Consider the following 13,243-nt stretch of genomic DNA (forward strand, 5'->3'; position numbering starts at 1 on the left):
TCAATTTCCAGAACCCAGATAAAAAGACGGACTGCACAACACTGTGATGCACACTGGAGAGGCAGAGATAGAAAAATCTCTGGATTTTGCTGAACAGCCAGTCTAGCTCAATCAGATTCAATAAGATTTTTCTTCCTCAAAAATTTCTAGGCACACTTCAGACACACATAAGAATAAACACACACATACAAATAGCATCAATATATTACAATACAGCTACTGAAAACCCTCTAAAGGGAAATTTTTACTTAAGTACTTAACTTAAACTTACAAGTTAGAAAATTAAACTGAGGGCTGGAGATAGCTAAGATGGATAAGAGCACAGGCTGTTGTTCCAGAGGAACTGGATTCAATCCCCCTGACATGGCAGTTCACTTCAGTCTGCAACTTCAGTCCATGGGCTCCAATACCCACTTCTCAATTTCAGGCTGGATTTCTTCAATATATATATACTGAAGGTTAGTATCTCCAACATGTAAGAGCAATATTTAAGTATGATTTTATCAGTCTACTTCAGTGGCCTTGTTTGTTAAAGTAAGTGGGCTTACAGTGAAGCCTGGCATTTTTTTTTCCAAGGGGGAATAAATGAGTGAATAGGGAGAGATGGTCATGACATGGAAACGTCCTGGGTTTGATTCTTAGCATTAGAAAAATAACATTATTGTACCTTTTAGAAGATCTTTATAAGCAATAAGGTAACATGGAAATATTTTACATTGAAACTGACAAATTTCCTTGTTTTGTTTTCAGAAGAACTTGATTATGTAACCCAAAATGGCATCAAATTCAAATTTCCAAATGCAATACATACACACACACATATAGATGAGAGAGAGAGAGAGGGGGGGGGGAAGAGAGAGAAGAGAAGGAGAGAGGGAGAGAGAGAGGGAGAGAGAGAGAAGCAATACCATATCTGGCTTGGACTTCATGTTATTTACAAAGTGATCTAGATGAATGCAAGGGAAGTATTTTAATAATCCACTGATTGTCCACAGTTAATTTTTCCTGCCATTATTAATTCAGAGACTATCTTAAAAGCATCTAAGCCGGGCGGTGGTGGTGCACGCCTTTAATCCCAGCACTCGGGAGGCAGAAGCAGGCGGATCTCTGGGAGTTCGAGGCCAGCCTGGTCTACGAGAGCTAGTTCCGGGACGGGCACCAAAGCTACAGAGAAACCCTCTCTCGAAAAACCAAAAAAAATAAAAAAAATAAAAAATTAAAAGCATCTAATTTGGGCTGGAGAGATGGCTCAGTGGTTAAGAGCACTGACTGCTCTTCCAGAGGACCCGGGTTCAATTCCCAGCACCCACATGGCAGCTCACAACTGTCTGAAGATCCAGTTGCAGGGGATCTGACACCTTCACACCAATAAACAATAAAAAATATTTTAAAAAAAAAAAAGCATCTAATTTTTTTATTTTTGTTTTTCAAGACAGAGTTTCTCTGTAGCTTTGGAGCCTGTCCTGGAATTAGCTCTTGTAGACCAGGCTGGTCTCGAACTCAAGAGATCCGCCTGCCTCTGCCTCCCGAGTGCTGGGATTAAAGGCGTGCGCCACCACTACCCGGCTAAGCATATTATTTTATAAGGGACAAACAAGAGAAAAAGTTGGATAGATGTAAAACCAGCCTGAGCTGCAAGTGAAAGGAGAAGGACCAAAATCAATCACAATATGCATATTAGCAAAAGGGATCACCTCCAAGCCAACACTATGGGCAGAAGCAGCAAATTTCAATTATAACTAACCTCTACTCTGAACATTTCTGTGAATATTTGACTTAATGTCACAAAATATCACCATTTTTAAAAATAATCTGATCAATAATCACTTCAGCAAGTTTCAATGGGCTCAAGGTTTACTACACATCCCCCTATAATATGCTTCACAATACATGAAGGTAATACTGAGTACAAAACAGAAAACTTAATATCCTGACAACACTGAGATGCAGTGTTTTTGCTACTTTTGATTCCTCAGATTTATAAGTACAAGCACAGTGAAATAATTCTAAGCACCCTGCCTCATATCTATTGTATTCCATATAATGACATCCTCCCTGTACACTAGTGCTTATTATATGAGGCTTGTTCCTAAAAATATGTTGTATAATCTGGTTATTAGCATCCTACTAATAAACCACAAATGGATAACAGGCAGGAATTTTACCCAGCAGTCATTTGTACTGTTCAAATAAAAACCTGAGCACTCTTTCAGATCCCGCATGACATACCGCACCGACCTGACTCATAACTGTTACCTAATACTTCCCACCAAATCCAAATATGGGGCCATTGTACCAGGGAGCAGTTTTAGGCCTTAAGGCAATTATCAAAGATATGAAAGGAATTCATGTAACAAAAGAAAACTAATTTCTATAATTTTTATTGACAGAAATTTCTTAAATAACCTAGTAAAATTATTTGTAATACTCTACTAAGAATGGAGGCCTGGCAGTGGTGATGCACGCCTTTAACCTTTATCACTCGAGAGGCAGAGGCAGATGGATCTTGGAGCTTGAGGCCAGCCTGGTCTACAGAGTGAGTTCTAGGACAGCCAGAGCTATATAGAGAAACCATGCCAAAAATCCAAAACCAAAAAAGAAGAACAGAATCATTTTTAGAATAATTTGCAACCTTTTTTTGTTTATTATTTTGAGCCTATGTATTTTGGTATGGTAACCAGTCTCTAAGGTAGACCTTAAGGTCATTTTCATTTTTTTTTATTTTTAAGAAATTCTGCTGTGAGCCGGGCGGTGGTGGCGCACGCCTTTAATCCCAGCACTTGGGAGGCAGAGGCAGGCGGATCTCTGTGAGTTCGAGACCAGCCTGGTCTACAAAACCACAGAGAAACCCTGTCTCGAAAAAAAAAAAAATTCTGCTGTGATTCAGGCCAGGTCACTTAAGGCACACAACTATTTTCCTTATACTCTGCATCTTTGGTTCTTGGGGGAAAGCTGTTATGTTTTCGGTCCTTGGAAAGGGGCCAATATAGAAAAGAAGTTCCCTGCCATATGAGGTTGTGCATCTTCTAGCCTAATCAATTTCAGATAACTGTAGCCTAGTGATTTTGACTACAATCTCACTAGAAGCACTGAGCCAAACTGACAAATTCTTGAGGTACGTTGAGGATTTGCTTTTTTGAGAGAAGATTGCATATATCATATAGCTCACGCTGTCCTTTAAATTTGCTATGTACTTAGGGAAGATGTTGAAGACCTGATCTTCTTGCCACTAACCAATGATTGCAGGCATACACCACCACAGCTGGGTCTATTCTTTTTTTATTTCTTTTGTTTCCTTGTCATTCCCTGATTACAATTCTGCTCTCACCATCTTCTCCCCTACACATATTCTGAGCACTCTATCCAAGCCTCATTTTCCTTCTTCACTAAATGACTACTCACTACTCTGCTTTATGTAGCTGATGAGTTTCCCATTTGGTTGATGTGGTGGTCTGAATGAGAAATGTCCCCCTTAGGTTCCGGCATGGGACACCTGGTGTCCAGCTGGTTGTGCTGTCACTGTTAACTGTCCTGTTCTCTTGGTCAAAGGGATCAGCGTAGAGAAACTATGGACAAACCACAAAAAGATCTACCTTAGGGACTGGTTACCATATCAAAATACATAGGCTCAAAATAATCTTCAATTTACATATTCAACAAAAAAATGTACAGAATCCACTGAGAATTCTTGCAAAAAACAAAGCAGTCTGAAGAAAAATAGAAAATATACAGACAATTCATAGAAGGAGCATAAGTCATATTCAAAAAGTATTCCTGGAGCCGTGGTGTCGCTCAGCAGTACAGCATTTCTCTAACATAACATGTAAAGGTCATGGGATTAGGAGTTGTTCATTAGTACCATGTAGTGCACGCGTTTTCATCGCTAAGCCAAGACTAAGCACTTCTCTACAAAGAATGCAACTGTGTTCATTCATCCTTGCAGTCTGTCCCACTGTCCCTTGAGTCTAATGACTAGGGACAGAGTGGCAGTTTGTGACTCATAGAAGAGACAGAGGTTAATTTATCCATCACCCTGAGCCTAATCTCTGAACTTGACACTAGCAAAAATACAGTGATAGAAAAGTCGTAACCATAAAGTGAACAAGATAGTAGGTCTATGGTGAACTATTTATGAAAAGGCTAACTCCAGGAAAGAAGCATTGACTTCATTTTTACATTATGTAATCTCAAAGCTGTAAGTGAATAAACCTGCCGCTTCCTACTCTTTCTCACTATCCCAAAGACTGTAATTATCATTTTCATATTGTCCTTTAAAGAACTGGGTGTTATTTTGATCTCAGAATCCTTGTGTTCTAGTTTTTAAAGAACTCAAAGCACTTTTGCCTATGTTATAGCTATTTAAATAAAATATTAAAAAATTTTAAATATTGGGATGGCTCAGTGGTTAAGCGCATTGGCTGCTGCTGCTCTTCCAGAAGACCGAAGTTCAACTCCCAGTACCCACATGGCAGCCACAACTGTCTGCAACTCCAGTTCCAGGGTACCTAACACCCTTGTACAGATACGCATGCAGGCAAAACAATGCACATAAATAAAACTTTTTTAAAAATTTTAAATATTTATCAATTCATTAGGGAATGGGGAGATGGCTCAATGTATACAAAGTACTTGCTGTACAAGCATGAGGACTGGAGTTCAAATCCCCAGAACCAACATTTTAAAAAAATCAGACCAGTGCAGTGCTGAACATTATTATATCTTTAATCCAAGCACTTGGAAGTCAGAGGCAGAGAAAGAGTGCTGGAGGGCTAGAAAGAAGAGAGCAGAGGCAGCCTGGTCTACAGAGAAAGATCCAGCAGGGTGATGGTGGCGCACGCCTTTAATCCCAGCACTCAGGAAGCAGAGGCAAGAGGATCTCAGTGAGTTTGAAGTCAGCCTAAACTACAGTGAGTTCCAGGACAGCAAGGACTACACAAAGAAACCCTGTCTTGAGAAGAGAAGAAAAAAGAAGAGAAGAGAGAGAGAAGGGGAAGGGAGGGGGAGGGAAGGGGAAGGGGGGAAAAAAGCAGGGTATGCCTGATTGCTGCCAAGTAATCTCAACACTTCAGTGTCAGAGACAGGGGAACCACCAGTCAGATTGGCTGAAAGTGGCAAGTTCCAGGTTCAGCAAGAAACCTTGCCTGAGTAAAGTGGAGTATTCAAAGAAGACATCCAAAATAAACTTCAAGCTTCCATGGGCAGGCACCCACATGTGAACATATACCTGCATATACATGTACCCATGCATACGAACACACACACACATACCACACACACATTACAAAAAGAATTCTATCAGAAAGTTTTCATGTGTATGTGTGTGTGCGCGCATGTGTGCACACAAGCTAGAGCTATATAACTCAGTGATAAAGCATGTGCCTAGCATGCCCCAGGCTATGGATTCAATTTCTACCACCAAAATAAATAAATACAAACACATACACATACATACAAAGTTAAGAGTGGCAGTGTGTTATTTTCAATTCCTCTAAAGCCTGCTAGCAGAAGCTGGCCTGATATAAACTTCCACAGTTCCACTAGGCTGAACTCAGACTGGCCCTAAACTTGCAGACTTAGGCAGTCTTCTAACAGTTTCTCAAGCAGCACGGACTACAGAAAGGCACCACCAAGCCAACCTCATTTAATCTGTTTTTAATTTTTTTTCTTTGAAGCACATAAAAACCTGACCACATATAACTATATACTTTTAAAAAAAAAGGAAGATTACATTTAGTAGTCTTTTCAAATAATTGTAGAAAACCTCTCATTTCTTTCACATGAGAGAAAAATCTCAAAGGCACATTTCCTAAGGGTCTGTAGTAATGTGGACTCCTAAACCTCACATGTATACTTTTAACTTCTCTCATATTAAAACCATGTACTTGTAGCCTGTTGTGTTTTGAATCTCTTTCCTAAGCATATTACAGCATTACAGTAATCAGTTGGATAATACTCATTCACTGAGTTGTATAGATCTTCCAAATGCTGACATTTTATTATCCAATATAGATACATGCTCACATACTCATTCTACCAATCTCATCAGAAAAGGATTTAAGTAATGAAAAACTGTCAGGCTCATAGCAACAGATACTGTTTTTCCAAATTCCAATTTTTATTTAAAAGCTCACTCAATTTTTATCCTTGGCAAACATATACTTGCAACTTGTTTTCCTGGAAGTGACAGGCTCAATTCATTCATTCTTGAGATAATGGCTGCCAAACACACATGCCTGAAAACATCGTCTGTCAGTCATTTTTAATTAAAAAAAAATTATTTTCTATTTTAAAAAAATGCAGCTAACTTAACTCAGAACTCTTAACAAATGGCAGTTCAGAGACAATGACTTAGGCTGGGCAGGGGCACAGCTCAGCAGTAAGGCATGAAGCCTTCTGCTATAGACCAGCAGTTTCACCCATTACTGCTCTTTTACAGTTACTGTGTCAGCACACTAATTAAAGCAAATAATGAGGAACTGCGGTTATTTACAATAAAATGCTTTAACCCTGCATACCATGAGAGGTTCTCAAAGATAACTGTACTCACATTCTGTGGGCCACCCCTTAAGAACTACTGTTTAGCCAGGCAAGAATCCCAATTTCCCAAGAAACTGAACCAGAAGGATTATTACTTGAGCCTAGAGCCCATTCAAGGACAGTCTGGGCAAAGTTGCAAGACCCTATCTGCAAAAGCAGGGCTAAAATTCTAAGTTGGTAAAATTTTTGCCTAACAAGCATCAAGCCCTAAATTCAATCCTCAGCACCATAAAAACCAGGAGTAGGAACACACACCTGTAATCTCAGTACTCAAGAGTTAGAGGCAGGAAGATCAGAAGTTCAAAGCCATGCTCAACTAAATTCAAGGCTCTGATATATAAAACACTATCTCAAAATATTAAAATTAGCCAGGCGGTGGTGGCGCACGCCTTTAATCCCAGTACTCAAGAGGCAGAGGCAGGCGGATCTCTGTGAGTTCGAGACCAGCCTGGTCTACAAGAGCTAGTTCCAGGACAGGCTCCAAAACCACAGAGAAACCCTGTCTCGAAAAACAAAAAAAAAAATAAAAAAATAAAAAAAATTCACTCGGGGGGCAGAGGCAGGCGGATCTCTATGAGTTCGAGGCCAGCCTAGTCTACAAGAGCTAGTTCCAGGACAGGAACCAAAAAGCTACGGAGAAACCCTGTCTCAAAAATCCAAAAAAAAAAAAAATTAAAAAAATTAACAGGGGCTCAGCTGTTATGTGTACGTACTCTTCCTCTGGAGGACCCAAGTACAACTCCCAACACCCACATCAAGTGGCTCCCTATACCTCAGGGATCAGCGGCACCGTCGTTGTGCTATCACAAATGTACCCAAGTTTATCTGGCGGCACACACCTTTAATCCCAGCATTCGGGAAGCAGAGGTGAGTTTAAGGGCAGCCTGGTCTATACATCAACTTCCGAGACAGTCAGGTCTACACAAAGACACCTTGTTAGGAGGAGGGGGCGGATTCTGGTTTTGCCTCCCACCCCCCCACGCCCCAGACAGGGTTTCTCTGTAGCTTTGGAGCCTGTCCTGGAACTAGTTCTTGTAGACCAGGCTGGCCTCAAACTCACAGAGATCCGCCTGCCTCTGCTTTCCCAGTGTTAGGATTAAAGGCATGTGCCACCACCGCCCTGCCCCAAGACCAAACATTTTTTTTAAAATATTTATTTATTATGTGTACAATATTCTGTCTGCGTGTATGTCTGCAGGCCAGAAGAGGGCACCAGATCTCATTACAGATGGTTGTGAGCCACCATGTGGTTGCTGGGAATTGAACTCAGGACCTTTGGAAGAGCAGGCAATGAATGCTCTTAACCTCTGAGCCATCTCTCCAGCCCAAGACCAAACATTTTTAAAACCACAAAAGTACTTTTAAAAGCTCAGTACTGAGATTCAACAAGCATGAGCTGGCTTGATTTTCCAATGCTCTAACACTAAATTAAACTTGTTCCTCAAAATACTTAAAATCCAGGAGCAGAAGAGATGGCTCAGGGTTAAGAGCACTTACTGCACTTGTAGAGAACACGGGTTTAAGTCCCAGCATCCACTTAGCAGCTCATAACTTTCTGTAACTCCATTTCCAGGGAATCCAATGCCCTCTTCTGACCTCCATGGGCACTGCATGCACATGGTGAACACACCCACATAAAACACTCACAAGATAAAAATTAAAATTTTCAAATCCAAGTTCTTCAAGTATGGTAGATTATTACCTGCACCAGAACCACAAGAGGACCATGTTAAAAGTGTGTGTACAAAGCCCAATCTGGTGACACATGCCTATAATTCTAGTCCTTGGGAGATCAGGAGTTAAAGACTATCCATACTCAGTTACATAGCAAGTCTGAGGCCAGCCTGGGCTACATGAGATCCTGTTTCAAAACCAGCAATAAAAGGGCAGATACAAGAGGTGGAGGTATAGTCAGTAGTAGAGAGCTTGCCTCAAATGATAAGGCCCTGAATCCAAACTCCCCCCCCTTGAAAATAAAAAAGGTAATTAAAATTAAAAAACTGTAATAATAATAAATAAAAGAAATGGAGAGATGGCTTAGCTAGTAAAAGCACTGGCTACTCTTCAAGAGGACCTGGATTCAATTTCCAGCACCCACATGGTAGCTCCCAGTCAGTTTTATTGGATCTCATGCCCTTTGCTGGCCAAAGGCACCAGGCACACACATACAGGCAAAACACCCCACATATAATTCTTTTTTTAAAAGGTACAGTTACATATCTCAAATGGAACACATTTCTAAAAAAAAAATCCCTAAGTCAACATTTAATAAAGCTCTGCAGATGATTCATATCTTTAAAGATTTGTTGTGTGTCTGTGTGTCCACACTAGAGCTATAGGCAGTAATACAGGTGTGCTGGGAATCCAATTTTGGTCATCTCTAAGAGTAATCAGTACTCTTAACCAGAGCCATCTCTCCTGTCCCTCTAGATATGTTTCTCAAACTGTGGGTCATGACCTTTATCAATCTCTATCGCCAGAAATATTCATGTTACAAATTCATAACAATATTAAAATTACAGTTATGAAGTAGCAACAAAGATAATTTTATGGGTCATCACAACATGAGGAACTGTATTAAAAGGCTGAAGCATTAGGAAGATGATTTGTTTGTTTGTTTGTTTGTTTGGAACAAAGTTTCTCTTTGCAATCCTGGTTTGTCCTGGAACTCACTCTGTAGACCAGGCTGGCATCCACCTGCCTCTTCCTCTCAAGTGCTGAGATTAAAGGCGTGTGCCATCACCCCATGGCTTTTAGATTATTCTTATTTGCTCAAAAGACATATTTATTGAACACATATTCTGCAATAGTCTAATAGGAAATAGAGATGAGCAAGTAAAAAAATCACATTTTTAACTGTGCTATGAAATGCAAAGGGTACATATTAAAGTTACTACTGACAAAATATCTTCTAGGCTGTCTGCCTAAAAATGGCTGATTTAGTATTCAATTTGTTTTAGATACTTCTCAGCAAAACTACTTAGAAAGCAGCATTACTTAGATGAGTATGTTTATTCCTTTCCACTTTTTTTAGTTCAAAAACGAGAAGAGAATTGAAGAACTTACAGATTATTCTGTCTTCTGAACATATTTCAGAGAGCCAACTTTGTAACTTCAGTCCCTCAGCTAATCAGTCAGATACATTTGCATCTTTGGTTCCCTCTAAAAGCCTCCCCTAACACAGGCTCTCACAAGAACACTGAATCTCATGTGTCCTATTATGCTCTCAAGAATCATAAGCAGTTATCCTCTTACATCTATTTTCACTTAGTATCTCCATCAATCAAAACTCAAATTTTAGTTTATTTGTTTTGTTGTTGTATTTGTAGATCTGGTTTCATTGTGAACTCACTGCGTAAACCCGGCTCATCTTGAATGCAACAGCAATTCCAGTGCCTCAGCCTAAGAGATGGGATTATAGATATATGCTACCACACTCTGCTCAGAACTTTATTCTTGGCCAGGCAATAGTGGTGCACGCCTTTAATCCCAGCACTCAGGAGGTAGAGGAAGGCCCTCTAAATTTAAGACCATTCTGGTTCACACAGGGCTACACACAGAAACCCTGTCTCTCAAAGAGAGAGAGGTGGGGGGGGGGAGGAGAGGAAGGCGAGGAAGGCGAGGAAGGCGAGGAAGGCGAGGAAGGCAGGAAGGCAGGAAGGAAGGAAGGAAGGAAGGAAGGAAGGAAGGAAGGAAGGAAGGAAGGGAGGGAGAAAGAATTTATCTCTCCAAATATTTAGGAAATGGGCCAAGGGAAAAACCCAAATTCAGCATTTCTCAGAAAGCCAACATCTACCAAGCCAATGCCTACCCTAATACCAAATGTACCCTTGTGTAATATCTGGTATCAGACTTTAGTACCTATTCCAAACAATTTCTCACCTAAAATCATTGTCAAGATTCTATCTGGTCTCCCTGCCTGCAGCCTTGCCTCTCCTTGTTCCTCCAAGAAGTCATTCTTCTGGATCACAAATCTGAATGTTTTTTCCTCTTGATACAAAAACTCTTCAGAAGCTGTGCTAGTTCAGTTTGTCAAATGCTTGCCTAACATGCATAACACCCCAGAGTCCATCACCAGCTGTTGCAGAGTGTACCTAAAGATGCACTGCTGTCTTACCTTGCCTGCTTAAGACATCTAACTAGGTCTAATAAATAGCTCAACAGTCAACAGTGAGGAAGAGGCATAGGTGAGACTTCCCTCCAAGAAAAGAAAGTAGGAGTAGGAATTTAGGCTGGGGTGAGAGAGTGGACAGGGGCCAGACAGACAGACACAGAGAAAGTAAGCAAGTAGGACATACAGAAGGAACGAAAGGTAAAAAGCCCCAAGGCAAAATGTAGATGAATAGAAACTGTTAAATTAAAAGAGCTAGTGGGACAAGTCTAAGCTAAGGCCAAGCGTTCATAATTAAGAAGTCTCTGTGTCTTTATTTGGGAACTGGTTGGCACCCCAAAGAAATTCCAACTACAGCCAGCACTGCATAAATCTAGGAGTAGAGGTGCATGGCTATAATCCTTGAATTTAGAAGGCAGAAGCAGTAGGATCAGAAGTTCAAGGCCATCCTAGACACTAGAGTTTGAGACCAGCCTACAAGAGACCCTTCAGAAAGGTCCTCTAGTCTATGTGATAAACCCCAATCCACCCTTTGGTATAATCCACAATTCCTTCCCGGCAATTCCAAAATCAATTTTAAAAGCTTTGAAATTTTAAGGCTTTTAGCAAGCATGTCATAAAGCCTAACTCACTTAATTGCAGGGTGTATCTACCCCATTAATGTATTTATTAATTTTTATATAGAAACATTGTTCCATAATGGGTACCTACAGCCTGCTAGAGTACTACACAAGAGATCTTTCTAGGAAAAAGAAAAATTCCAATACTGCATCTCAAATCCATAACAAACTAAACCTAACAGTTTCAGAAACTGGAAGGATAGATCCCTTAACTACTGAGCCCATTAGTACAATCTAACTTCCACCAATCACTTCACATGTCCTTTAAAGGGTTGTAGAAAGTGCCCTGTGCCGGGAATATCATCCAAGCCAGCAAGAAACATGCTCCAGGACTTCCTTTACCAGGGAGCTTCCTACACCTTCCCTCCATTACACCCAACCATGGCACCCACCTCTACAGCTGCAGGTTACAAAGGTTTCCCCTACTAGACTTAATGAAATCCTGGGTATTTTATTCAGTCCTAGCACAGCGCCCTGAATACTTGGGCCTAAGAATGCATAACAAACAACATAAGCCCAACTCTTCCTACCACTCTCTTCCCTTTCAAGTTTATTTCTTCATCCTCAAATCCAAGGACTTCCCCTAGCCAGGCAGGCCCCTCACAACTGTCGTCACTTACCGAGCACCTCGTCACAATGTCAGCGTGGGGCGTTCTTTTTGCCCAAAGTCTCCAATGTCTTTTATTATCATTCAATCGGTAATTCTTCCTCCTAACCGAGAGCAGGCCAATTCCCCTCTCGGAAGCAATCCATCCCAACCCCATATCGTCCAACTCGCCCGGACCAGGCCCTTTCCCCAAAAAACACTTCTCGGGGAGGCTTCTGCAGACCCCTTCTCTGTCTCTGTTAGTCCACCCTCTGCCGAAGCGCCTCAAACCTCCCTCGCAGCATCCCCTCCCCCAGCCCCTCGCGGCCGGCACCCCTCCCTTCTGCCTCCCCGTATCTCCGGCGGTGCAGCTTCTCTGGTAACCGTCCCCGGGGCCGTGGCTTTCGCCTCCGCAACCTCTCGGCACTGCACCGTCCGAGCAGCCTCAGGACCCCCGCCCCCGTCACCAGACCCGCACCAGGGTGCGGCCTGCTACTCACCTTGCTGGACGTCGCCGTTGGTGCCCCCGGGGATGGGCACGCTGAGCTGGCGCTCGGGCTCGGGCAGACAGCGCAGGCAGAAGGAGTGCAAGCAGGGGAGCAGCTTGGGCTCCGCCTCACGCCGGCTCTGCAAGCTCTGCTGACACACGGCGCAGGTGTCCAGAAGCGAGGCTGGTGGCCCGAGCGGCGGCCCCGACGAGGGACCCGGGGCCGGAGCCGACGCTGCAGCTGGGGCCGGCGTCGATGCCGCGCCCCCGGGAGCCGTGGAGCCCACCGAGGCCGCGGGAGCCGAGGCGGCCGGAGCCGAGCTGGAGGAGGCCGCGGTCACCCCCCCGTCGTCGGGCCCAGCCGCACCGCCCTCCGCGCCAGCCCTGCCGCCTTCCTCCTCCTCCTCCTCCACCAGCACCGCGGCGAGAGGCGGCTCCGCCTCCTGCGCCGCGGGCCCGGCGGCCCCGGCGGTTACCGGCGCGCTGCCGCTGCCCCCGCCGCCGCTCTCTGCCTCACCGCCGCCTTTGTTTTCCGCCATGTTTTCCTCTTTGAACCCGCCGGACCGCCCCGCGCCGCCCGCCGCTCGCGCCGCCGCCGCCGCCCCCAGCCTCAGCCGCAGCCACAGCGAGAGCGGCCGCCGAGAGCGAGCGAGGCGGCGAGCGAGCGAACGCACGGGAGCGCGCGCGCACGCGGCGCCCCCGCCCTCGCGTCGCGCGGCGGGAGGGGCGGACGCGCGCACGCACGCCCCGACGTCCTCCGAAGGGAGGCGGGAACTCGGGTCGTGCGCGCGCGCGGAACGGTCGGCGAAGCCAGTCTGCGCCTCTGGCCGGCGCGTTGCGACAGAGCCGGGGCTCGGGAGCTCGGAAGGAGCTTTTAAAGCCTGAAGTTAGTGGCACTGGGT

At 43.8% G+C, this 13,243-nt stretch overlaps 1 protein-coding gene across 2 annotated transcripts in view; it reads right to left on the reverse strand.

Moving 5' to 3' along the window:
- Trim33 (tripartite motif containing 33) overlaps positions 1-13,006 on the reverse strand; it is an 85,812-nt gene extending 72,806 nt beyond the window's left edge. Inside the window, exon 1 of one of the 2 annotated variants that reach the window (XM_075981756.1) lies at positions 12,355-13,006. In XM_075981756.1, the coding sequence (XP_075837871.1) occupies positions 12,355-12,880 (526 nt within the window). In that variant the 5' untranslated portion in view covers positions 12,881-13,006. The remainder of the gene's footprint in view (positions 1-12,354) is intronic. The other variant, XM_075981755.1, reaches the window with a different exon arrangement.
- Positions 13,007-13,243: the final 237 nt, after the last annotated feature.

The sequence above is a fragment of the Microtus pennsylvanicus genome, chromosome 7 (genome assembly GCF_037038515.1).
Source record: "Microtus pennsylvanicus isolate mMicPen1 chromosome 7, mMicPen1.hap1, whole genome shotgun sequence".
NCBI lineage: Eukaryota > Metazoa > Chordata > Mammalia > Rodentia > Cricetidae > Microtus > Microtus pennsylvanicus.